A 26,434-nucleotide genomic window follows, 5' to 3' on the forward strand; every position below is an offset into this window, starting at 1 on the left:
GGCCCCTTCTCACTCACATGCGATGGCTGCCTATGTGTGGTTGGTGACATGTCACTGGTTCCCTCAGCTGAGAACTTCTTTAAGGATACGGGCTCTGTCTTGCTCTCATTCATGTCCGACACAGTAATAGACACACATTATGGACGAAAAGAGCTACTCCAGGTTGCCCATCCTTAGCAACATGTTAAACGTATCTTAAACATACGTCCACTAAGTGGGTTATCTTGGTAGACCTCATTGCCTCTCTGGTCCTCGGCGTGAGAGACGGTGTCACCTACCACTCTCCACTTTCAACCGAGCAGATGAGGTATCAGCACAATTAAAAGTGAAAAATAATCGGTCTGCTTTGCCGGTAGTGAATGCTTACAGAACACACACTGATACAATAGATTTTAAATAATTCACGTTCGGCACTTTTTTCCTCAATGTGTAAATGAGGACACCTAATGAGGAAGGGCGGCAGGACACTCTATCCTCCCCCCATTAAGATAACAAGATGAGGGGCCATGATTCAGGTCGGGATGTTTGTGGAACATCATGCGGATAAAATTTAAAAGAGATGACGCTCTGAAACGCTTCGGGTAAGCAAACTTGTAAAAGCCACTTGGAAACCTGAAATTACAGATTAATTCAGAATCTCCTTTTGAGGGGCTCCTATAAGTCCTCTCCGTTTTTCTGGCAGGATGAAAGCGCCACTTTTGTGCCGCTGCCTGGTGTTTTCATAAGGTCTGTTCTAATGCCCACCAGGGTGTATGTAATGCTCCTTATGTGCCTCTCGAAGCTTTGGGTGAACCAAGCAAACTTCAGGTGATATTAAAACAAATAGGTGGACTTCCCTGGTGGTCCAGTGGTTAAGAATCTGCCTTCCAGTGCAAGGGATGTGGGTTTGATCCCTGGTCGGGGAACTAAGATCCTACATGCCGCGGGGCACTAAGCTGCGTGCCGCAACTACTGAGCCCACGTGGGAGCCGACGTGCCACGACTAGAGAAGCCTGCATTCCTCAGCACAAAGATCCCACGTGCCACAACTAAGACGCGATGCAGCCAAATAAATAAAAATAAAGTAAAAAATTTAAAAAAAAAAACAAAAAGAAATAGGAATTACTATATAATGTCTTATCGTCTTGCCCCCATAGACATGTTAAATGTCAAATTACCAGGATCACGTGATTCACAGCAGCTTTTCCAGCCCTGAGGGGTGGCTGGTCCAATCCTGAAGGACTTCTCCCATAGCTCTAACTCCTACTTCCCCACAAATCCCTGAAGTCTAGCGACAGTGCAGTCCCGCAGAAACAGAAGTGCTAAACTGTTAACAAAAAGTCATTCAGTCCTTCGGTGGTTACAGGTCAGTTGGTCATGATTTATGGGGGCCCAGCTCTTTTTCCTACTCCTGCCTGTGTACATCTCCTAATTATACATTTGAGAAAACTCTGGATAAAAATATCAATACTGAGAACGTGTGTGTTCCAGGGAAGAAGGCCAGCCGTGGCCAAGGGAAAGCTCAGTCCTGTTAGATCTAAGGAAAAGAATTCCCAAATTCCTTATAGAGGCAGCTGCTTAAGAGAGACTGGAGTTCTTTCAGACGAGTTCCAAATAAACACACCCATCCAAGTTATCTTGTTTGTCCTCCTGGAAAAATTTGGAAGGGTAAATTAAATTCCACCGAATGATCATCCAAAGAGAGCAAAGCTGGGTGAAGCACCCCAGAGCTCCCAGGGGTGCCTCGCTGGCGGGGAGCGTGGGACCCAACACCCATCCCTTGGGGCAGAGACCGTGTCACAAGCCCGTCCCAGGCAGCAGAGCGTTGGGAGGCCAAGCGGGAAGTAGCCACTGAGGAGAATGTCATTTTGATACAGGATGTAGGACAACATACAGTTTTCCACTCAAGCTGTGTGTTTCTTCAGTCTAAAGCCAGCAATTTTGGAAAATGAAGCTAAGAGTTTAAAAATAAGGGCTCTGACAGGAAAAAATAAAATGTGTCCCCCTACATCCATTAGCTGCCTTTAATTGAAAACTGGAGAACAGATGAACTAATTGGCAGCTACCTCTTTTCTGACCAGGACTGATTTTCCCCTTCTCCCCCGTGTAGTCAGAAGGCTGCCCCTCCGTTTGTCAACTCAGGTCAGGGATGAGACGGAATAGCAGAGAAGTAACACTTAAAAAGTGAATCGTGTGTGTTTTGCCGAATTCCCCTCATCAAATAGGCACAGAACGCACACAAGTTAGGGCTCCGAGAGCAGCCGCTTCAGAAGCATGCTTTTATAACGTGGGGTGCTTGGGTGGGAGCTGTAACGTGCTGGTTGCAGGCAAGTTCATGCCGTTGAAGAGACCTTTACCTCTTGCACCGGGGACCTGCTCAATTTCAGATCTTGGCACCGTGCTGACAAAATATTGCAACTTTAATTTTAAAGATCAAGAAAGAGGAGCTGGGGGTGAAATTTGAGCTGCTTTCTTACTAATTTGGAATAAGAAGGAAAGGAGTTTGGGATAAATCGTGAAGTTGGTATTGCTGTCTGAATTTATGATCCTGGAGTTTCACTGTTGAAAATATACCATCCTTTAGGGGCTTCCCTGGTGGCGCAGTGGTTGAGAGTCCTCCTGCTGATGCAGGGGACACGGGTTCGTGCCCCGGTCCGGGAAGGTCCCACATGCCGCGGAGCGGCTGGGCCCGTGAGCCATGGCCGCTGGGCCTGTGCGTCCGGAGCCTGTGCTCCTCAACAGGAGAGGCCCAGGCAGTGAGAGGCCGGCGTACCGCCAAAAAAAAAAAAAAAAAAAAAAAATATATATATATATATATAAAAAACATCCTTTTTCCTTTTCCTTATGCTTAAAAATTTTTGATGGTTGTTATATTTATTGAATTTAAGTTTCCATGCTGATCTTTCTTTTCCTCCCTTTCCTTCTACATGGAATTGCCATATGATACATAAAAAGCAAAATAACTTGCACCATGTTATTTTTTTATTGAAGTAGAGTTGATTTACAATGTTGGGCTAATTTCTGCTGTACATCATAGTGACTCAGTTATACACATATATACATTCTTTTTTATATTCTTTTCCATTTTGGTTTATCCCAGGATATTGGGTATAGTTCCGTGTGCTATACAGTAGGACCTTGTTGTTTATCCATCCTTTACATAACAGTTTGCATCTACTAACGCCAAACTCCCAGTCCATCCCTCCTCCTTGGCAGCCACAGGTCTGTTCTCTATGTCTGTGGGTCTGTTTCTTTTTCACAGATAAGTTCATTTGTGTGTCATATTTTAGATTCCACATATAAGTGATATCATATGGTCTTTGCTTTTCTCTGTCTGACTTACTTTACCTAGTATGATAATCTCTAGTTGCATCCGTGTTGCTGCAAATGGCATTATTTCATTCTTTTTTATGGCTGAGTAATATCCCATTGTATACATGTGCCACATCTTCTTTATGCATTCCTCTGTCGATGGCCATTTAGGTTGTTTCCATGTCCTGGCTATTGTAAATAGATCTGCTGTGAACATTGGGTGCACCACATTAATTTTTAATTAGAAAAGTTGCTTATGCTCCATCACAAAGATAATTAAGATACTGCCTGCAAAGGATTCCTGTTTTGAGGAAGAAAGACATGAAGATCCATCACTGCAGTACTGTGGAGTGAGTGTTGCCATAGAGTGTGCTGCTGTGTAGTAGGGGATTCATAGGTGCCTGACCCTCTCGGGGGCTGTATCATGAACTAAAGGGCAAGGCAGGGAAAGGACTTTTGAGTCGTAGGGAACAGCATGAGTGAAGGCTTGGAGGAGAAAGAGGATGGTCTGGGTGTGGAGGCCTGGACAAAGGACACAGGCAACTTTGGGGGGCAGGCGGGCTCCAGACCGTTTCACTGATGAGCTCAGAGTTGAGAGGGTGGATTTGGGATGAGGTGTGTATCAGGCCTCAGCCTAGAGTCACCATGGCTTTTTTATATAAGGACAGAATCCATTTTGAGAGCTGGAGCTTAAGCAGTATTTTCTTCCCACCCTGTTAGTGAGATCATTGCTCTGTCAGAGCGGCGTCTGTGGTGAAGAGAAGCACAAGGTTACGGCCAATAAATGCCCGTTATTTTAACAGTTATCAGACTCTTGATGACTCACACATGAAGGCCTGACCGACTTCGCTTCTCCCGCTTCCACGTCCTCTGTGATTTCTTCCTTTTCACGTCAGACTCAGGACATAACCACGTACATAAGTGAGAAAAATTCCAGTAGAAGATCCCTGAATGGCCCTGAAAATTAAACTAACTTGGAAAAAGTACAAGAAATTTTGGTCCAGCATCTGTTTTCTTTTCTAATTTGGGTCCCTCTTCACATCACAGAACAATACCCGTACGTTCGAATTATTGGCATCTGTGAAAGGCCTCTGAATTCGGTGATACACCAAGTTGCTGTGAGATGTACGTTGTCAACAGCCAGCATGTCGTGAAGGAGCGAGTCCTGGCTTTGTCGATGGTGACATGTTGCATACCAGACTTCTAAAAGCGATTTTAAAAACTCACACTCCTCTGCAAAGAGTTTAAATATATTTGAGCGTGTTTTGGCTCTGTCTCCTTCTGCTCCCTTTCCCCCCTCTTCGGTACAGATCAAGATCTTGAATGTGAGTCCAGATGAGATTTAGAAATTAATGTGCAAAGCAGCTGGGGTCTGCTAACTCCCAGGATGTAGCTGAGGAGCTATTTTGGTGCATTTTTCTCAGTGAAAGAATTGAGAATTTAAAAACTTAAAATGCATTGGCTTCTTGCCCTGTTATATTTAGAGTAATCCTGATGATAAATCGGTAACTATGGGTTTCATGGTGGAAGGGCACAAAATAACTGACCCAAGTAATCTAGAAAACAGATGTCTTTGGTTGGTTTAATGTAAATTCTCAGAAGGAGATTTAAAGAAAGCTATGTGGAGCCCAGTGAAATCGTCCATTTTAGAGGTTTTTTTTCTCTCTTTCAGACTTTCTTTCTACCCTGTCTCAACTCAGATTCTTGAGAAGCAGGGAGGTGGTCCCCACGATACTATATTTGTGATATTTATCCTGCTATACAGAAATTCTTTGGGTAACAGATTAACTGTTTGACCTCATATTCCTCACCTTCTTTCTACTTTACTCTTTATTTTGGTGGCTCCCAATGGGGAGTGAGAGACATCTAGGATACATATGGCTGAGCTTCTGGATTCCCTCCTGAGATTGCACCTAAATATATGTGCTATTTGGAAGGAAATTTTATCCAATTATGGAAAAGTTCTTGGTATTCTTCCTACTCCTCCCAGCGCCCTCCAAAGTCCCTTATCCAAGTGGGACATAAAGCCCATTGTAGAACATCAAATACGTCCCAAATGGTTTTCCCTTCTGGCTCTTTCTGGAGCCATCGAATTGCTCAAAACATCCCGAGGAGATCCTGGGGAGACTATGTGTGATGGTGGTGGACTTGCTTAATTCTGTCTGACCAGCAATCTTACAACTAGCCTTCAGGTCAGCCAGAGGAAAAGAGAGGCTACCTAAGACTTCCAGGTCCTCACGGAGGAAGAAGTTTGGAAGCCTTTGCTGGAGATGGTATTCTGGAGCCAGAGCTGGCTGCTTCATTTGCAGGACCCAGTACAAAACGAAAACGCTCACCTCTTGTTCAACAATGATTCAGAATTTCAAGACAACGACAGCAGGGCAGTAAACCTAGTACCCTTTTAGAACCGGGCTCTGTGTGACTACCCAGGCCACACGCTTGGGAAGCCAGCCCAGAGCAGATCCCCTCACTTTTTGAAAAACAGCCAGTTAAACCGGTAGTGTTTACTTGCCTTGTGAAACTCTCTCCTCCCAAATTTTGTCTGTGATTATTGGCCCCCAAACCTGATTGATCGGCTGCCTACCAGTCAGAATGGGGTTATAATAATCAGTCAGAGCTATATGATAGCTGGGCACTTTCAAAAACTCTTATTTTATCCAAGGTCATGTTTCGGAAATATAAAAAGCCAGTTTTTCACCTAAATCAAAAGACATTTGTACCAATTAATCTCTTCTTACCTGTTGGTTCCCAGTTTATATTACCTGGTGGCATTTCTTCCCCAGATCATGTTCCTCTAAAATAAAGAACACTGTGGACTGCATGCAATGGCCTTGTGCCCCTCCTGGGGCATGGAAGGCTTTGGAGATTTAAACCTTGATGTCTGGTGTCGTGAGTTCAGGTTCACAGTTAAGAACGCGGGCTGCCTTTGCCTTGGTATTCCCGGGGAGTTTTAATTAACTGGGGATTAGAAGGATTGAGAGCATTGGCCTCTGGGTCTAACAGGGGTTGAGCCCTCAGGGGTTCACCTGACAAAGTCCAGGAAAAGACCTTAATCACCCTCTTCTGGAAAGACTCGTTCCCACAGAGATGATATTTTTGCTAAATCTGTGGTCTTCGCCTTCTTTAGAGACGAACCATCTTTCTAGGCATCTCCCAAAATAAAGGCTCGCCTTTCTAACCTGGGCAAGAGTAAATGTGCTCAGGAAACTTCCAGTCCCAGGGAGTTGAAAGGAGAGAGTTAGGGCTGAAATGCATGGTCAGGTGGAAGGACAGAAGGGACCCTCTCCCAGGGAGCATGAGAGAGGCGCCGGGAAATAAGGGACCTTGTAGAAGCCGAGGCTATCAGACCTTGGCGCTCTCCACCTTCACCACTGTCACCCATTCATCTTGACTAAATTTCCAAAAGTGGGACCTTCCCCTGGCGGGGATTTTTTTTTTTTAACAAAAAATAACTCTAAGCCTCTACCCCTTGGGACAACTTGACTTTCTTGTTTGGAGTAAGAATCTTATGTTGTTTTCCTTTCGTGGCTCAGAGCGGCCCCCCCAGCTCTACTGTCCAGTGTTCTCCATGTCACATGCGTGCCCACCCTCCTTGCTGGGGAGGAAGCTCTCTGTTTGTCATCAAAATAGTGGGCTGTTTTTTTACTTTCTCCCTCCCTCTCACCATTGTCTTTCAGTGGGGTGAAAAGGTCTTCACTTTTCTCTTTCTCCCCCCAAATCTGGCTATTAATAACTTTTCAGACGTTGTCACGCATAGACTTCCACTCACTCTGGAGAGTGTTTTTTGTTTGTTTAAGGCAACGTGTTTCCTGGTCTGAAAGCCGTGTTTCCCAAAGTTTCTGTGATGGGATTATTCCACACTCACCTCCTCCTACTGGCAGCATCTCTGCTTCTGGCTGGAAATGGGAATTGCAGCTCTGCGCTGGCCTGGCCAGGACCTCGCCGTGCCGGCCTGGCTGGCCCGGGGCATACCTCCCTGGGGTGGCCACCTGCGTATTATTCTTTGATTGAGATGGGTTTGAGATATAGTCTTCTTAATGATTGAGGAAAAACGACTAAGTAACACTCCTCACTTTTCTCTCTCTTCTCTCACTCAGGAAGGAGAAATTACCCTTTTGAACTTTGCGTGGGATAGAAATTAGCTCTGCAAAAGCCCAGTGCAAACAGATGTGCTTCCCACACTAGTTTTGGGGTGAATTTCTCCTGACCCGATGCTTTTTATGGCAAATAAAGGGCCAAGTTGCCTTTTTTTAAAAAGGAAAAAAGTTTTAACTTAGTGCCTTTCTTCAAAGGATCTTGATGGTTTCTGAACTTGTTCAGCCCGATGTAAATGGCTCTAAGGCAGCAAAGCAACTTCCGTCCAAAACACCATGGTGTGAATTCTCAGAAGCAACTTTAGAATTACACACGAGTCAGCCAATTGCACTGTCATTTCAGAAATCAAGGATCCTTGGGCTCCATTCCTGCTCAGGCCTGAGGGCAGGCTCTGGGTTTTAGGGATCTGTGCTGATACCCAGAGTTCACCGCCTGCTTCAGTATCCATGCAATTAATGCACGATGAAATCAGTGATGCGCAGCTTCCTGAACCATCTGGGCTGAGTACACCGCCGACCCTAGTCCTCTCCTGCACACAAGAGCGAGTACTTTCCCAGCAAGCGCCTGGTGTGGCCTTCTTGATCTTCCCCCGTTTGCACATCAGCCGCTGTCCCAGCTGTGTCTCACACACACACATCCATCACTCACGACTCTACCGACCTGGACCACTGGCCCTTCCCTGTCCTTCCTAACCCCAGCCTCCGCTCACCCATAATGCTCCTTGGGGGGAAATATTTTTTTTTTAAATTTTATTGGAGTATAATTGATTTACAATGTTGTGTTTCAGATGTACAGCAAAGTGATTCAGTTATACATCTACATCTATCCATTCTTTTTCAGATTCTTTTCTCATATAGGTTATTACAGAGTATTGAGTAGAGTTCCCTGTGCTATACGGTAGGTCCTTGTTGGGTGTCTTGCTGTTCAAATCCTACCCCTTCGTTAGAGCTGGGATCAAGTGTTGACTCCTTTCTGACTCCTTTGAATACCTAGGGCCTTTACTCGGTAAATAACTGCCGTGCGCCTACTTTGTGCCAGGCACTGTACTGGGCCCTATTTCAGTTGCTGCTTCCACACTGCTGGGTTCCCTTGACTTTAATGCTCCTGGTAGATTGAGGAGGGGCAGGACCAGGCCTTATCCATCTTTGTACACCCCGGGAGAGCCCACCGCAGTTAATTGGCATTGAATGAATGGATCAATATATGAATGAGTCTTTGGAATCATGAGGCTGTCTGCCCACAATAGCCCATGTTGTTCAGAGATTCAGAACAGTGTTCTGTCCTAGTTGGGAATCTTTATTTTAAACACAAAATGTATATTGGAAATTGTCCAGAAGAAAGCTTTGGAAAAAGAGGTTTTGCCAGTAACTAAAGCTGCCATTCATGGGGCCCTTGCTATGTGCTGGTCATTGTGCTGACACTTTATATGTGTTCCCTGATTGGGTGCACTGAGCGATCCTATGAAGTAGGTACTTTATTATCCCCATTTTACGGATGAGGAAACTGAGGCCTTAATGTAACTTGCTCAATATCACATAGTTAAGTGGCCGAGTCAGTGTTTAAATCCATGTGTACCCGAGCTACAGCCTAATTCTTCTTTTTTTTTTTTTTATAAGCAACAGACATTTATTTCTCACAGTCCAGGAGGCTGCGAAGTCCAAGATCAAGGCACTTGGCAGATTCAGAGTTTTGTGAAGGCCTGCTTCCTGGACATCTGTCTTTTCCCTTTACCTTCACATGGGAGAGGAAGGGCCAAGCTAGCTCTCTGGGGTCTCTTTTATAAGGGCTCCACCCTCATAGCCCAAGTGCTTCCCAAAGGCCCTACCTCTTCATACCATCACATTGGGCAATAGGCTTCAATGTAGGAATTTCGGGGGATACATTCAGTCTACAGCGGGGGACTTGCTCTGCATTGTAGGATATCTAACACCATCTCCAGCCTCTGTTCAATAGGTGCCAGCAGCATATAGTATGATGTAAATATCACCTAGGGGGCAAAATCAGAGCCCAAAACAGTGTATTCCTACCTTACCAATTAGGGAACCCTCCTACACTGTGGGTGGGGTGTAAGTTGGTACAGCCACTAAGGAGAACAGTATGAAGATTCCTTAAAAAACTAAAAATAGAGCTACCATATGATCAACCAAAATGTCCATCGACAGATGAATGGATAAAGAAGATGTGGTACATATATACAATGGAATATTACTCAGCCATAAAAAAGAATGAAATAATGCCATTTGTAGCCACTTGGATGGACCTAGAGATTATCATACTACGTGAAGTAAGTCAGACAGAGAAAGACAAATATCATATGATATTTGTATGTGGAATCTAAAAAAAGGATACAAATGAACTTATTTGCAAAACAAAAATAGAGTCACAGATATAGAAAACAAACTTATGGTTACCAGTGGGGAAAGGGGTGAGAGAGATAAATTGAGAGATTGGGATTGACATATACACACTACTATATATAAAATAGATAACTAATAAGGACCTACTGTATAACACAGGGAACTCTACTCAATACTCTGTAATAACCTATATGGGAAAAGAATCTAAAAAAGAATGGATATATGTATATGTATAACTGATTCACTTTGCTGTACACCGGAAACTAACACAACATTGTAAATCAACTATACTCCAATAAAAATTAATTTTAAAAACCTCAGCCCCACTCCATTTCTGTAAGGCAAGATATTATATAAAATTATACATAATACACAAACTACAGGCAAGTTTTTTGGGTTTTGGGGGTTTTTTTTTGCCGTGTGGCTTGAAGGATCTTGCTTCCCTGACCAGGGATCAGACCTGTGCCCCCTGCAGTGGAAGCACAGAGTCTTAACCTCTGGATCGCCAGGGAAGTCCCCAGGCAATTATTTTTCACAAAAATATTTTAAAGCCTAATTCTTCACCACTAGCCCACTATCTGAACCAACCAAAATATCACCCCCTTTGGGAGAGGGTGAAAGATATTATATGTGATGATATCTGAAAACTAGAAGGTGAAACAGGGCCCATGAAAGGGGGAAAAATTGATGAGAATTGGAGCAATGATTTGAGAGTATGAGAGGAGAGAAGGAGGCCCAACTTAATGTCATATCAAAATATGAAGAGGGAATGAGATGAGTCACTTTTCTCCATGTCCTGTTTAGATTTGGGACATCTGACTAGTCCATCAAAGGAATTACGAATTGTAAGTAGTTAGGTATAGGAGGATATTTAGGTTTATAAGAGACAGATACCGTTCCTTCTGATTTAGGATTGTTTCTGTCCCGTAGATAGTACGTTAGTTAGAACAATGGCACCTCATATCCCCAAGGGGAGACAGAAGAAATCTGAGCAGGATGTGGGCATTCCATGTTTATTGCTATGATGCGAAGCAAATGGCTCGCAAATGGCTCTAAGGCCTGTGTGGCCTTCTCCACCAAGTGAGTATTTTTTTTTCTTTTTGGTTGGACCCCAGTTCTTTGATAGCAAGAGTAGAAGAGCCTATGAGGTAAGAAAGGTTGAAAAATCCGTGGTTAGAAAACACTTGACCCAGTTTGTGATGCAGGTCTAGCTTCTTGATCTAGGTAATTAGAGCATTAATTGTGTCACTTGCTTTGGCGATCTCAAACAATAGAAGTCATGCTTAAGCCGCAGAAGCCATGATTAGACAGCAGAAGGCAGATTTCACCAAGTTAGCAGTTAACCAACAAAAGTTAATTAACAGATTAACCAACACAAATCATGGCTAACCAACCGAAGTCCTGATTGACTAACCTGATTACAACTCAAATCAGTGGGTCTTCTACTAACCTCAGCGAAATCTGGATGCTTCCTTCCCTAAGTGCAGATAATATCATCCTCAAGGAACCTTATCATTGAGGAATATTTTGTGGAATTAAGGTATAGTTCATCCAGGACTATCACTCTGGCTCTGTTTATAGCTGAGGATGTCCATTGTTCATTCGTTCAATCGACAGCTGTTTGTTGGATATCTGCCATGGGTCAGGTTCTGTCCCGGTCCTGGGGATATGCAGTTGATTTGTACCAATCCATTTGTACTAGGTGTTGAAATATTGAACTATGTTCCTACCAGTTGTTGACTAACCATTGCCTTCAGTCTTTGTTTGCTTCCACCCAAGTCCACTGTGGTGAGTCCAGGGAAGACGCATGAAGTCACCGTGGAGTCCCCATCTTGTCCACCCTAGTTCTATGGAGCCGGCCCCCATGCCCCTCCTTGTCCCCTGTCAGGGAGGCTGGAATCCCAGCAAGAAAGATGTCACACTTGGTGGTGCTTCTGTGACACCCAGTCGTGGAAATCTCTGAAGCCCATGGGACTCCTGAGGCTGTGACTGCTGGCCACAGACTGGACTTCCCCCCCACGATGGCCATGTAACCTCTGAAGTAGATGGTACTATTGATTAATATTTTAAATATCATACTCAGATAGGTGTGATGTAGAAGGAAAAGCAAAAGCCCAAGGTTATCTAGAAGAGGAAGCATTCATGTGTGCTTGGATCAGTCAGAGAAGGCTTCCTGGGTGAGGTGACATAACATCTTCAAGACCTGATAGAAGTTTTCTGTGTTTACTGGGAAAAAGGATGTTTCTGGAAAGTGAAAGAGGAAACTCGTGGCACCAGCAACCCTAGACTTGGTGTCAGAAAACCAGGCCCTCAGACTTCCTGATGACCAGCAACCATGAGCCAGGATTGACACTCCAGCCTCCATCTGGTCACAGACACCTGCCCCAGGTCCCCACAGAGGTGTGGTGAGGTCTCCGCTCCAAGATAAAGGTGACACCATCTGAAAGCCCTCTTGTTGGTGTCTTTTAAGCCCCAGGCTAGTCCCAACAAATCGCAGTTGTTTTTGTTTTTTTAAATTTTTTTATTGAAGTAGAGTTGATTTACAACGTTGTGTGTTAATTTCTGCTGTACAGCAAAGTGACTCAGTTATACACATATATACGTTCTTTTTCATATTCCTTTCCATGATGGTTTATCCCAGGAGACTGAATACAGCTCACGGTGCTCTACAGTAGGACCTTGTTGTTTATCTAGTCCTTACATAATAGCTTGCATCTGCTAATCCCCAGCCTCCCACTCCATCCCTCCCCCAGCCCCCTCCCCCTGGGCAACCGCCAGCCTGATCTCTGTCTGTGAGTGAAGAAATCGCAGTTGTCACCCCTACAGGTGGACGGTCTCTCCTTCCTTGTCCTCAAACCTCCTCCTTGGCCATTTTCTTTGCCCACAGAAGCCCCCTCATCCTCACTCTCAAGCCATCCCAACTTGTCACTCCCTGGTGCGAGGACACACTTGGAGTCCCAGAAAGGTACAGCTGAGAAGGGTCTTGGAAGTAAGCCTCCAGCCCCTCCCTCAGGAGATAGTGCGTGAGTGCGCCTAGCCCTGAGGCTGTGACTCTCCCAGCCCGCCCCTCCCCTTCCCTGCCGGGACTCTCTCACTGCACCTCCTGCCCCCTCTCTCCCCGGGCGCGCTCCTCCAAAGAGGACCAAACCCTTCATCTGTACTTGCTCAGCTTTTCAGTCTTTCCTCCTGCAGATGTGTCTCTACCCATCTCCTGGCTGCAAGAACTATCACACTTGAACTTGGTACTTTGCTTTGATGGAAACCTTTTTTTTTTTTCCACTTAAAAATGTTTTTTAACTTAATTTTTATTCTATATTGGAGTTAGTTTCAGGTGTACAGCACAGTGATTCAGTTATACATATACGTCTATCCATTCTTTTTCAGATTGTGTTCCCATGTGGGTTATTATGGAATATTGAGTAGAGTTCCCTGTGCTCTACAGTAGGTCCTTGTTGGTTATCTATTTTATATATAGTAGTGTGTGTATGTTAATCCCAAACTCCCAATTTATCCCTCCCTCCCTCCCCTCTTTCCCCTGTGGTGACCAGAAGTTTATTTTCAAGGTCTGTGAGTCTGCTTCTGTTTGAACTCAGTACGTCTAAAGCTCATTTTACATGTAACAACTTTGGGATACAGTTTTGATTCCCAAATTATGAGGCTCCCAATTTTAGGTGGGACAGATTCATGGTGTTAAACCTCATTGAATCGCATAGTGAGAAACATGTTTATTTTCTCTGAATTCCTCAAAAAAAAAAAAAAAAAAGAGAAGCCTCAAGTCAGTTCTGATCTGTACCTAAGCCTTGCTCCATTCCCGTTCAGCCAGGAGTGAGGTTTAGCAGAACCAGAATCCAGTGAGAGTGAAATCGCATCTGATTATTGTTTTGTTCGACTTCATTTTATTTATTTTATGAATGCCTTCTCATATTGACAGTTGGTGCTGGTATTCAAATTGAGCTAGAGGTTAAAGGTTTCCATTTCAAATAATGTTAAAAATAAAGGAAGAGGGACTTCCCTGGCGGTCCAGTGGTTGGGACTTCGCCTTCCATTGTAGGGGGTGCGGGTTCGATTCCTGGTCGGGGAGCTAGGATCCCGCATGCCTTGGGGCCAAAAAACCAAAACATAAAACTGAAGCATTGTTGTAACAGATTCAATAAAGACTTTTAAAAAATGGTCCACATCAAAACAAATCTTTAAAAAAAAAATAAAGAAGAATCAACCTAAATAAAACATTAAGTAGATAAAATTTTGGTGACACGGGCTATGGTGCCGCACGCATGCACACACGAGGTCCTCCAAGCAGTGGAAACGAGGTTTACCGAACGGTTCACAGTATCTACTGTGGAGGAGGGGGGTTTGGACAATGCAAACCTCTCTTTGGCCTCAGAGGGCATTTCTGTTTACCCAGCCCATGAATAAAAATACCTCACAGCATACATTTTACTCAGCAAGTATTCTACCCTGGTGGAAATGATTTACTGAAACTTAGACCTCCTCCTGAAATCCAGCCCAAACTCTGATTTGGAAAACCAAGAAGTCCTATTTAGTTTCTGCTGTCATTGTTCCTGAACCACGCTGACTGCATAATTAGTGACATATAAAGTTCTTAATTCTCTCTTCTTTTTTCATCCGGGTGTCAGGAGATTGGTTTCCGCTCCTTTGTGCTCACTCACTAAGAATTTGCTGAACTGATTATTCAGTTTGTAATAAGTGGAGGAGGTCACCTTGGTCCATACCTCACTTGCTTCCCACGTGCAAAAAGACCGGATCTTCCATGTGTCAGTGTTACTTGACGGGAGAGCAGTGAAGTTTCTGTCAATTGAGTTTGTACGTCTGGCAGCCAAGAGTGTCCTGTAGGTTTTCTCTGCAGGAAAAAATATGTTTGAGGTGACCACAGAGCACAGATTCTCTTAGAGCTTCAGAGTATTTATAACCTGTTATTTTAGATTCTGAGCATATTTGTAGCTCCAGAGGTACAAAAATAAACTACGTTTTCTTGGAAAATGTGTGTGTCTGGGATGTGAGAGGAGTTGCAACCTTAAACAAGATTTCCAGGCATTTACAGTCGAACCATGCCAGTAAAAATACGTTTTTTTAGATGTTAAAATCCTAGGGTGCCCACGTAAATATCCTAAACAATGTGTGTTACGTGAGCTTCCTTTGCTAATGTGCTTTAGCTTTGAAGGTCTTTAGTTCTGGCTCCTGGGGTGTTAATGTACCACAGGGAAAGTTGAACTCAGATGGCAAGTCTTGTTTGCTGTTCAACACAGTGGATGGTGTGCTTCCCACATTCAAGAGAATTGTTACTAACGGAGGTAAAAGTCACATCACAACTGATAAGGTAAAACTCCTTGCTTGTAATACTCCTAGCAGTGTAGAGGTTTTTGTTGGGCGATTAGAAAAGTCAGCAGGTTTATCCGTCACTCACTCTTCAATCATCTCTGTCTTAACAAGCACCACTTAATTTTCCGTTCTCTGCAAAGCTGTGTGGGGAGAGGGGTACGCAGAGAGGAGAAGCTGGGGGGAGACCCTGTGCTCATGGAGCCTGAAGTGTGATGATTTGTTTCATCAGTGTTTCCAAAAAAATCAGGATAAATTGCTTCTTTAGTCAAAATATAACTTTCCAAAAGTTAAAAAATAATACTTATTCAACTATGCAGTAAGCACATGTTGAAGACTTATTTCACTCATTAATGAGGGAAACAGTCAGATGACAAAGCTGGTTCAAAGAAGGATATGAAAAAAATAGGTAGGGAGGGAGGTAGGCAGACAGACAGATAGGGTGATTGGAAAAAAGAATGCTGGAATAAGGTGGCAAAGTTAGACCCAACTGCTTAATGTCCTACAAGGCAATAAAACAATAATCTTTGGTTATATTTCAACCAGGTAGGAATCTTTGCACCTATACTAGGCACATATGATTTATAAGTTACCAGTCTTCTACAATCTTTACAGAGTCAAGGTCCAGTCAATAATAAACAGCAAGTCAAAGGAAGTTACATTTCCCGAGACCGTTAGATGACTCGGGTAAGTTTGTCAGTCAGTGCGGCGTACGCATTGCCCGAGGGAACTTCCTGCAATGATGGAAATATTCTGTACATGTGCTGCCCAGGGTGGTAGCCCCTGCACATGTGTGGCTATTAGCATTTGAAGGGATTAATCTCCAGAATTTACAAGCAGCTCATGAAGGTCAATATTAAAAAAAAAAAAAAATCAAACCACAAACAACCCAATCAAAAAGTGCGCACCATTGTAAAGCAATTATACTCCAATAAAGATGTTTAAAAAAAAAAAAAAAGAGGGGCTGGGCCCGTGAGCCATGGCCGCTGAGCCTGCGCATCCGGAGCCTGTGCTCCGCAACGGGAGAGGCCACAACAGTGAGAGGCCCGCGTACCGAAAAAAAAAAAAAAGAAAGAAAAAGTGGGCAGAAGACCTACATAGACATTTCTCCAAAGAAGGCATACAGATGGCCAAAGAGGCACATGAAAAGATGCTCAACATCACTAGTTATTAGAGAAATGCAAATCAAACTACAATGAGGTATCACCTCACATGGGTCAGAATGGCCATCATCAAAAAATCTACCAATAATAAATGCTGCAGAGGGTGTGGAGAAAAGGGAACCCTCCTGCACTGTTGGTGGGAATGTAAATTGGTGCAGCCACTATGGAGAACAGTATGGAGGTGACTTAAAAAAAAAAACCTAAAAATAGAGCTGCCATATGATCCAGCAATCGCACTCCTGGGCGTATATCTGGAGAAAAACATGGTTTGAAAGGATGCGTGCACCCCAGTGTTCATTGCAGCACTGTTTACAGTAGCCAAGACATGGAAGCAACCTAAATGTCCATCCACAGGTGAATGGATAAAGACAATATGGTACATACATACAGTGCAATATTAGCCATTAAAAAGAATGAAATAATGCCATTTGCAGCAACATGGATGGACCTGGAGAGTATCATACTAATTTTATTTAATTTTCATTAATTTTGATTTAAATAGCCACACGTGATTCGTAGGTACCATATTGGACATCACAGCTCTCACATGCCATTAAATGAGGAGACAATCATTTTTCTGCCTTGTTTCCAATCTTGGATAATATTTTTCTAAACACTTCACAAATTAAATCGTGTTTTAAATATTATCACGAGAGCTAAATATGTAAAAGCATTTGGAGAAGACTCCTTTGGAGAGACCTAATTCTTTCACGAAGCATATAATTTCTTCTGCAAATGGAATGCTTCTTCTATTGGCTTTCTTGACAGTGGACTCACCTGATATCATTCTGGCCAGCAAGGGAGCCACTTAGGAAGTTAAGCCTGTTTGGAGTGAACCCAACTCTGCATTATGTTTTCCAAATGAATTCGCTTGGTATTCATTTTCTTTTAGCAAGATAATAACGGTCAAGTCCAGTTTTGATTAAAAGGGGCTTTCTGGTTTGCAGCAAAGGGAGAGAACTGACTATTCATATTTCACAAGGATTTTAAGGCTTAAATAAGTTAACTTTTCTGCTGCCATCACTTCATTACTCAGAACGAGCAGTCAATGCATTGATAAGGTTGGCTTTGATTTCTCATGCAGCTCAGTAGTTTTGCTTAATTTTCTCATCTTCTTGGTTGCTTGCAGGGGTTTTTCCGCAGAAGTATTCAGAAGAACATGATTTACACTTGTCACCGAGATAAGAACTGTGTTATTAATAAAGTCACCAGGAATCGATGCCAGTACTGTCGACTCCAGAAGTGCTTTGAAGTGGGAATGTCCAAAGAATGTAAGTGGAGTCTCAAAAAAATTTTTTTCTCTTTGCCTTATCTATAAATATGATTGCTCAGCCTCCAGAATCAAGTCGTGGAGGACGTCAGCGTGTGGAATTCAGACATGACACGAATGATAGTTTGCCGAGGGTAGGTGTCAACAGAGATGACATGGAAATAGAACAACTGTGGGGATTTTCAGATACAATCTGAGTGGCAGTTGGTGAAAAGGCAGGCGCTGGGTGTCGTGGACAGCAGGCTCGTATTCCAGAGCGGTTACTAACTCTGTCTCTGAGCCACTGGTAACTGGTCCTGTAGCCACATGGAGGCTCTGTTTCCCCATCTCGACAGTAGAAATAAAGAGCTTTGCCTGTGTTGATGAGAATAAAACGAGGCGAGAGGCATGTGGTAATAATGGACCCTTCCTTTTTCAGAGGGTCCATCAACCGTGGTAATAATGGACCCTTTTTCAGAGGGGAGGGAGTGTAAAACTTTTGCTGTCGAAGAAACATTTAGAAACTTGGCACGTTGGCATTTTTCCAAACTCGATTCAGCCCCACTCCTCCGAACAATTATACACTTGATTAATTCAGAAGAGAACGTTTGACTAGATTAAAAATGAGTGGTCCATATTCATCTGCTTGTGGGGCTTTGAATTATACATGCAGAGTACATATACAGGCAGAGTACATACAGCACCGAAAAATCACGAAGGGAACAAGAACGTGCCAGGCGCGTGGCCGGGCTCAGGCAGGTGTAAGGAAGACGCAGGGATGTGTGCCTGGTTGGGCGCTCAGTGGAATCGCTGCCCACCTGCCCCCTCTGCGTCCCGACACTTGAGCATCTGAGTGGGGCACTGGGCGGGGCGCTCTGAGGGGCCCTGGAGATGCTAAGCCACGCCCACTGACCCCTACGAGAGTGGGACGAAAAGCCACAATCGGACAGCGGGGTTTGAAGGCTTTATGTCGATCAGAAGCTCTTGGATTTTGGAACTGGGACGTGTGGCCATGGGAGCGAGGCCCTTGGAGGCGGGCAGGGCTTCCCTGAGAGTGCGCAGCTGGCCCACGGGAGCTCTGCTGGGAGCTCTGACTTGGGATGTTTCTTGGTGGCCTGCCCAGTGTCTTTCCTGCCCCTCACCTTTCCTAACTCTGCCCAGGGTTTACATAGGCTTTTCTACATCTTGGGTTTCTGCTCCTCAGGGAAGACATCAGGGTTGGATCCATTCATTTGACTCAAGCCAATCAGTATAACCTGCCCCAGCCACAGTCATGGTTCATGGCGAGCATGTAACCTAGGCTGGTCCAGTGAGAATGCGTTCAAGACTCATACTCATGACCCATAAAAGGAAAAAAAATGGTAAATCAGACTTCATCAGAATGAGAAAATGTCTGCTGTTCAAATGACACTGTGAAATTAATGACTAGCCAAGCCACAGACAAGGAGAAAATATTCACAAATCACATATCTGCTAAGGACTTTAATGTAGAATATGGAAAACCTCTGAAAATTCAATGATAAGAAAGGAAATAACCCAATTAAAAAAACAAAACTAAACTAAAATTCAAAATTGCCAAGATTATGAAAGACAGACAGACTGAGACATGACAGCTAAATGCAAGGCACGATCCTGATGATCCTGCAGTGGAGGAAAGCTACCTATAAAGGGCATTATTGGGACAGTTATTGAAATTCGAATATAGGTTGTCAATTAGAATATCACATTGAATCAACTTTGCATGTCCTGACTTTGATCACTGTGCTATTGTTACATAAGAGAATGTTCTTATTCTTGATATACGCCACTAACTCTCCATGGTCCAAAAGGGCTGTGTGTGTGTGTGAAGATAATACCATCTTCAGTGTGTATCCATGTTAACATTGCAATTAATGAAATAATGTAATCTTCTAAACTCTGTGGTACTGGAAGTGATGACTTTGCACCTCAAGCTGCTACAGCTCAGTGTGTGTGTGTGTGTGTGTGTGTGTGTGTGTGTGTGTGTGTCTGGAGAGAGAGAGAGAGAGAGAGAGAGAGAGAATGAAAGAGAGGAAGAAAATGTGGCAGGATATTAAGACTTATGAATCTGAGTGAAGGGATACAGAGTGAAGGAGTTTCTTGTACTATTCTTGCAGCTTTTGAGCAAATTTGAAATTGTATCAAAATAAAAATTACTAAAACAAAAGACTCACGCTTAGAATATTGGTGCAGAAGTGTCCTGCCTTCTGACGCATGTGAACAAGGAGACTCAAGTGTTCTCCAGCCCCAGGGGAGGTCAGCTATAGGACAGAGCAGGCTCTGTGGATGGAAGAGTGGAAAGACAGAACTCGGGCCCTGACTGGCATCCCTAAGTTGCCAAACCAACCACCCCTGGAACCTCTGCCTCCGGATGGTTTGCTTCTCTCTGCCAAGAACTCATGAAGGCAGTTGAGGCTGGGGTCTTATTCATAATTAAGGTCCCAGTGAGCAAGCATGGGGTCACCAGACAGGGATGCATGCTGGGTATGCCGTCCCTTCTGGGAGGGTCACCTCCCCCAGGTGGCTCTGTTGCCCGCATCTCAGCCAGTTCCTTTGATCCCCTCCAGACTGTAGAGCTATTGAATGACTTTTTCCTTCCCGATTGAGTTGGTGTAGTACATTCTTGGTTATAAAAGTTCTCATAGCTTTGGGACTTTGAAATGGTAAATATTCAGGGTGTGTGAAAAAGCATGATACCTAACTTTATGATCTTAATTACATAAAAATGGATGCTTAGTTGTGTAAATACAGAAACGAGACCTAGAAGGACACATCAAATGGTAAACTGCTCGGGATCACGGATGACTTTGTTTTTTGCTTCTTGTGTTTTTTGGTTTCCTATTATGCACATGTTAACTTTTAAGAAATAAATGTTATTTTAAAAACCTTTTAAAAAACATCAATGAATGTGAAGCTTTGAAGCTAATCTTTACTTAGCTCAGGCCCCAAACCCTAGCACTAATGAGAAAAGCATGATATTGCCCTGAAATAGGCAAATTATTTATATGTATAAGCGAGACTCACAGGATGATCCCCCTAACTCCCCATTTTTGGTCTGACATTCTGTAGCTGTGGATGTTACACTGCAGTTCTGTGGGAGAATTTCAGTTCAGGCTAAAATTATAAATGAGTAAGCCAGATGTGGATTCAGGGTAAATCAGTACTTTTGCATTTATTTTGCGTGGGCTGGAGACCCATTTCCTGCTTACATGACTTAAAACCCATATCCTTGCTTCTCTGTAAAAACTTGGTTGCCAATTTAAAAAAATAATGTTTACACCCACAGGAGAACTCTAGTTTCAAAGCTCAAGGAACTTATCACCTTAATTAGATTTTAAAATATAGAAATGGGAAGAAAATGGGATCATTATGCCCAAGTAAACAAAAATAAATATATTTTCTGCAGAAGGAAATTGAAGGGGAAGAAATACACACTTGGAGTATAGTGACTGAGAGTCTAATAGAAAATTTTAGAAGTTGAGACAGAAGGAAGCAGGAAAATATGAGAATCACTAATCAATTATACCACAGTACCCACCACTGAAACAAACCCAGCAATAACAGAGACTCATAGGATGGTGGAGCTGAAAACGGATCTTAGAGATTGATTTTCACTCACCTCTATCCTTTGACATACGAGTACACCAGGACCCAGAAAGATGAAACGCTTTTCCCAGCAAATCCCCAACTGGCTAAAGACAGAACCAAGCTTACAGTTCACGTCTGCCACCTCTGCTTGCCATGCTTCCTTTGCAGCACCAAGATTAGCAAGGTTTGCATTCCACTGGGGCCAGAGGTCATGTCACTTCACAAGTATGTATCAGAACCCTTTGGATGCAAGGGACAGAAAACCCAGCGCCAACCTGACATAAGCTAAAAAATCAACACATGTAACTGGATTACACGACTGGATCCAAAGGCTCACATTTGTTTTGGGGGCATTCTCATCGTTCCTCTTCATTTCTAACAGCTGGGGTTTTTTTTATTTTTGTTTTTGTTTTGCTGTGTTGGTTTTGTTTCTGGGAAGATTTTCCAAATGGCTAATAAAGATGCCAACCAATAGCCTACCCGGCAGAAAGAGAGAGCCTCAGATCCTCTGTGAATGCAGGACTTTGGGGTGTTGGGTGCTGAATACAGTGATTGGCTAGTTTTGGATCGTGTGCCCAGCGCAGGACCCACCCAAACCACAAGAGCCAAGGGTGTGGAAGAAGTGTTTCTTGGTGGGAAACCAGAAAGTCAGGAGGCAGAAACGACTTCATGTTCCCCACGAAATATCGTCTCACAGCGCTGTTCCCAGTACGTTCTTATTTATGCTGCGGGGGAAAAGAAAGAAAGAAACCTGAGAATCATCCCGTGGTAGCAGCTAACATAGACGCGGTGTTTTCTATGGGCCAGGCACTGCATTAACCTCTTGTAATACTTCATACCATTTGATCCTCATAACAACCCTGTAAGGTAGGTTAGTTATAATTCCTCTCTCCCTCCTTTCCAGCAAGATGTGGAAGCTGAGGCACAGAGAGGTTAACTTACTCAAGGTAACACGGTTGGTAAGGCGCAGCCCTGGGATCTGGGCCCAGGGAGCAATATATACTGCATGCCCTAAAAAGCAGCCTTGAAAACTCTGGGTTTTATTGCAAGTGGTTAATAAAACAATAATTACACTCCTTGCTACATATTAGAGACGTACGCCCTGGAAAATCATGTGCAAATTTAATTTTCATAGATCAAATTTGGTTTTAAAAGTATAAGGGGATGTACTGGTAAAAGAAATCCTTTATTGTGTGTCCCGTCAGCAAAGCATGATTATTTCTTCATTTTTCTGTTCTATAAATGCTGGTGGGTATGCCTTATATTTTCCAAGGGCTTTGTACAGTAGGGAAACCTTTTTTGTGGAGGAGTAGCTCTTTGTCAGACCATGGGATTTGAAAGCGGTAACAGTAAGGGGGAAAAAATCGATTTTCAGCTGCATTCTAAAAGCAGTACAAAAATTTATGAAGAACTTGGGGAGGAAGCAAAGGAAGTAACACGACTCCCAAGTTGAGTGATGAGCTTCTGCTGGCGGGTGGGAGGCTTGTAACCGGGTCAGGCAAGGAAAGCATGTAGCAAAGCCCTAAAGTAGGAACAAGGAAAAAACGATCAACAGTAAATGAAGACACAAAATTTGGGATTGTCAATGAGCTATGCAGACAAGCTTATGTCCGTGATGGGGACAGAGCCATTTGAGACCACGCTGCTTGGAGACCACAGGAGCTGACCACACGCATTTGAGTCAGTTACGGAAATCCCAGCGATAGTTCAAGAATTTCAGCCAGCGATCCTCAGACTTTTAAAAAACGGTCAAATAGAAAATGTTTCGGCTTTGTGGGCCGTATGATCTCTGTCTCAGTTCCTTAACTCTGCCATGGTAGCACAAACGCAGCAATAGAAAATACATGGGCAAAGAGGATCTGGCTGTGTCCCAGTACATCTTTATTTACAAAAGCAGGTGTAGGGCTGGGTTTGGCCCGAGGCTTGCAGGGGCTCCCCCAGTGGTGACGTCACCCCCAGCTCGCCCCCGCCCACCGTCCCCTGCTCTCCTCCGACAGACCGTCATCTAGCTTCCAGCTGCCCTGGAGCCTGAGGACCCACGAGCCTCACACCTGCACGCTCCGGCAAAGGCTGTGCCCTGGGGTTGGGTTTCCACTCATTTGTCCGAGGAACTGCAGGAGCCTGCTGAGATGCCATTTGCTCTTGGAAGCCGCCCCCGGACCCCACCCCACACTCCCGGCAGAGTTATGCACTCTTCCCCCTGCGCTCCCGCGGGGCTCTGGACATACATCCAGGAACCACAAGCTTATAGCGCGAGGCTCCCTGGCTTGATTATAAACTCCTGAAGGGCAAGCATCCTGTCTTCCTCACCTTGTAGGCTGAGAAGCTAGCACGATGCTTTCCTCAGCGAAGTCAGAGTGGTCAAGTGGTTTGTTTACTTATTTATTTATTTTTTATTGGAGAATGATTGATTTACCATGTTGTGTGAGTTTCAGGTGTACAGCACAGTGACTCAGTTATACATATACACGTGTCCACTCTTTTTAAGACTCTTTTCCCATATGGGCCATTACAGAGTGGAGTATTGGTTCCCTGTGCTCTACAGCAGATCCTTATTATCTATTTTATATATAGTAGTGTGTATATGTCAATCCCAGTCTCCCAATTTATCCCTCCCCTGACACCCCGCCCCCCCATAACCATAAGTTTATTTTCTACATCTGTCACTCTATTTCTGTTATGTAAATAAGTTCATTTGTACCATTTTTTAGATTCCATATATAAGGGATGGGTGGTATTTGCCTTTCTCTGTCTGACTGACTTCACTCAGTATGATAATCTCTAGGTCCTTCCATGTCACTGCAAATGGCTTTATTTCATTCTTTTTTATGGCTGAGTAAGATTCCAGTGTATATATGTACCACATCTTCTTTATCCATTCCTCTGTGGATGGACATTTAGGTTGCTTCCATGTCTTGGCTATTGTAAACAGTGCTGCAGTGAACATAGGGGTGCATGTATATTTTCGAATTATAGTTTTGTCTGGGTATATGCCCAGTAGTGGGATTGCTGGATCATATGGTAGCTCTATTTTCAGTTTTTTAAGGAACCTCCGTACTACTCTCCATAGTGGCTGCACCAATTTACATTCCCACCAACAGTTTACGAGGGTTCCCTTTTCTCCACACCCTCACCAGCATTTACAGTTTGTAGACTTTTGGATGGTGGCCATTCTGACCGGTGGGAGGTGAGATACCTCATTTAGTTTTGATTTGTATTTCTCTAATATTTAGTGATGTGGCTGTATTAAGAGATGACCAAACCCAGCATCTCCCTAGCTTTACATCCTGAAAAGTTGTCAGTCACAGAGCCTTTCTGGGTATAGCTATTCAGCTGTCACTCACTCACTTCTCTGCTCCGGGCCCAGAACAAGTTATGCACCTCCTCTGGGGCTGTGTTTTCTACCTGCATGCGAGGAGCATTACTGTTGACTGACAGCCTGGGCGTGATGTGAGAATTGATGCTTTTCATCCTGTTTAGACAAGAGTGTTTCGTCAGTCAGCTGCCTCTTGCCAATTGCCTCTCCTGGAAGACATCAGATCTTCTAGTGTGTTTGCTGGGCAGACTGTGGAGCTGATCAGGCATCCTGTGTGACTGTGCACAAAAGGCCCAGTGAAGGTGGAGAGGCTGAGATGGACAAGGGGTGGCTGTGGGATTGCGGCTCCCTTTTGCCAAACCTTGGTGATACCGACCAAGGTTCTTGGCCTCCTCAATCAGTAGAAATTTACTAGAGGCCAGACAAGAAATCCAGGCAAGGCTTTATTGGGGCCCCTGCTGCAGCAGAGGGGAGTGAGAACAAGTAACAGTTTCCCTCCCTCACTTGCCCCCTGAGTGGGGGGGGCGAGCTGGTTCCTTATATGGGGTGAGGGTAGGGGCGGGGCCAGGGATGGGGCCAGAGGTGTGACTTAGGTGGTCTGCTCGCCCCTTTGGTGGTGCTGAGAGCATGGGGCATGCGCAGTGCCTTGCTTTCGCTCCCTGCTCTTCAGAAGTGGCAGCTGGGTTTTTGGTCTTCTAGTATCTTGTTGTGCATAATTTTGCCCCAGCTGTGCATGCACGCAGCTATTTTTAGTCCCTTATAGTTTCTTTGTATTTTGTTGCTGGAGCAGAGTTTGTCCAGGTGCAAGCACTGCAGCAAAGGGTCCCAGGTCCCAGGTCCCAGCCTGTCTCATTGTCAGTGAAGTTGCTCACAGACAAAAGGCAGAGGTGCAGGGACAGGCTGGACTTGGGGGAGGAGAGTGGGAGATGAGAACTAGCCTGAACCAAGACTCCTGATCTGAGATGAAGGGGGAATTGTGGCCCCTGCTGCCTCTAACATGTGCCAGGTTCCGTGAGCCTCTGGCTTTCAGGTTGGACGCCCTCCACCCGCGTCTGTAACAAAAGATGTTAGGGAAGGTACTGAGGCTGTCACCCCCTTCTATTTCTTCTTTCCTTTCTCAAAATCACTGGCTTTTAATTTACAAAGGACCCTCTTTACATTCTCTTTGAGCTTATATTTATGTAGTCCCTGCCTTTGAGGGGTAGGCAAAACATGTCTTTGATTCTGTGTGAGAATGCTGTTCGGTGTTTATTTCACAGCATTTTTTTTAAACTATGACAGTTTCATAAGTGTTTTTGTAGAATAGAGCAATTGAATAATCTCTGAATGTAAGAGTCCCTAAGCACTCATTGACAACTTCTCATCTGGGGCATATTGAGCTTAAAAACAGCTTTTTATAAAGTCTCTAAATTCCGATTTATACTTTAGATGTGAATGTCCCCATGGGTGGGTTGGATGCCATAAATGTGCTTTGTACGGACACTTAGATACTTCCAGGAGAGGCTTTTGTTGTTCTCTGTTTCTCTCATTTCCCCTTTAGTGTTAAACTTACATTAAAACAAACCTTTTGGATTAAAGGCACTTAACCTCAGTTAAAATCACTTCTCTTGGTGCACAAATTATATTGATGTGCTCGTTGGTTCTATGGCTGGATTTTACTGGCTTAATAACGAGGAGATTCATATTGTCGGTTGCCTTGTGTAGCTGGAAAATTACATAAAGATCATCATCAGGTCACATAACGTCTAATTTCAGTTTATTTCTTCATTTGTTCCCATGTCGTAGCCCATTACTGTGTTTCTGAGGTTCACTGTGATCATTTTGCTCTGTTCAGCAGAGATGCAGCATTAACCCTGCCTTCTCCCCGCCGCACACAAATCCCCCAAAAGCCCCTCTCCCTCAGCCCCGAATTAAATGAAAGACTAGACACTTTATATTTTTATACCTAAAAACGTCATGGAAGCTGGAAAATAAAAATCTGCTGCCCCATTCCACCGACCACATGTTCATGTTTTCCCGC

General features: G+C 44.0%; 1 protein-coding gene and 1 long non-coding RNA gene across 4 annotated transcripts in view; one reads left to right on the forward strand and one right to left on the reverse strand.

Moving 5' to 3' along the window:
* RARB (retinoic acid receptor beta) overlaps window positions 1–26,434 on the forward strand; it is a 188,676-nt gene that overhangs the window by 60,388 nt on the left and 101,854 nt on the right. For all 3 annotated transcript variants that reach the window (XM_028490331.2, XM_007114403.2, XM_028490329.2), the window contains exon 3: window positions 17,373–17,514. In XM_028490331.2, the coding sequence (XP_028346132.1) occupies window positions 17,403–17,514 (112 nt within the window). In that variant the 5' untranslated portion in view covers window positions 17,373–17,402. The remainder of the gene's footprint in view (window positions 1–17,372; window positions 17,515–26,434) is intronic.
* Window positions 13,464–21,210, reverse strand: LOC114486397 (uncharacterized). Its single transcript, XR_003680043.2, has 3 exons — window positions 21,130–21,210; window positions 14,477–14,604; window positions 13,464–13,840 (listed from the first exon to the last, which is right to left on the reverse strand). It is a non-coding gene; the product is annotated as an uncharacterized lncRNA (long non-coding RNA).

Source organism: Physeter macrocephalus, chromosome 1 (genome assembly GCF_002837175.3).
Source record: "Physeter macrocephalus isolate SW-GA chromosome 1, ASM283717v5, whole genome shotgun sequence".
Lineage (NCBI taxonomy): Eukaryota > Metazoa > Chordata > Mammalia > Artiodactyla > Physeteridae > Physeter > Physeter macrocephalus.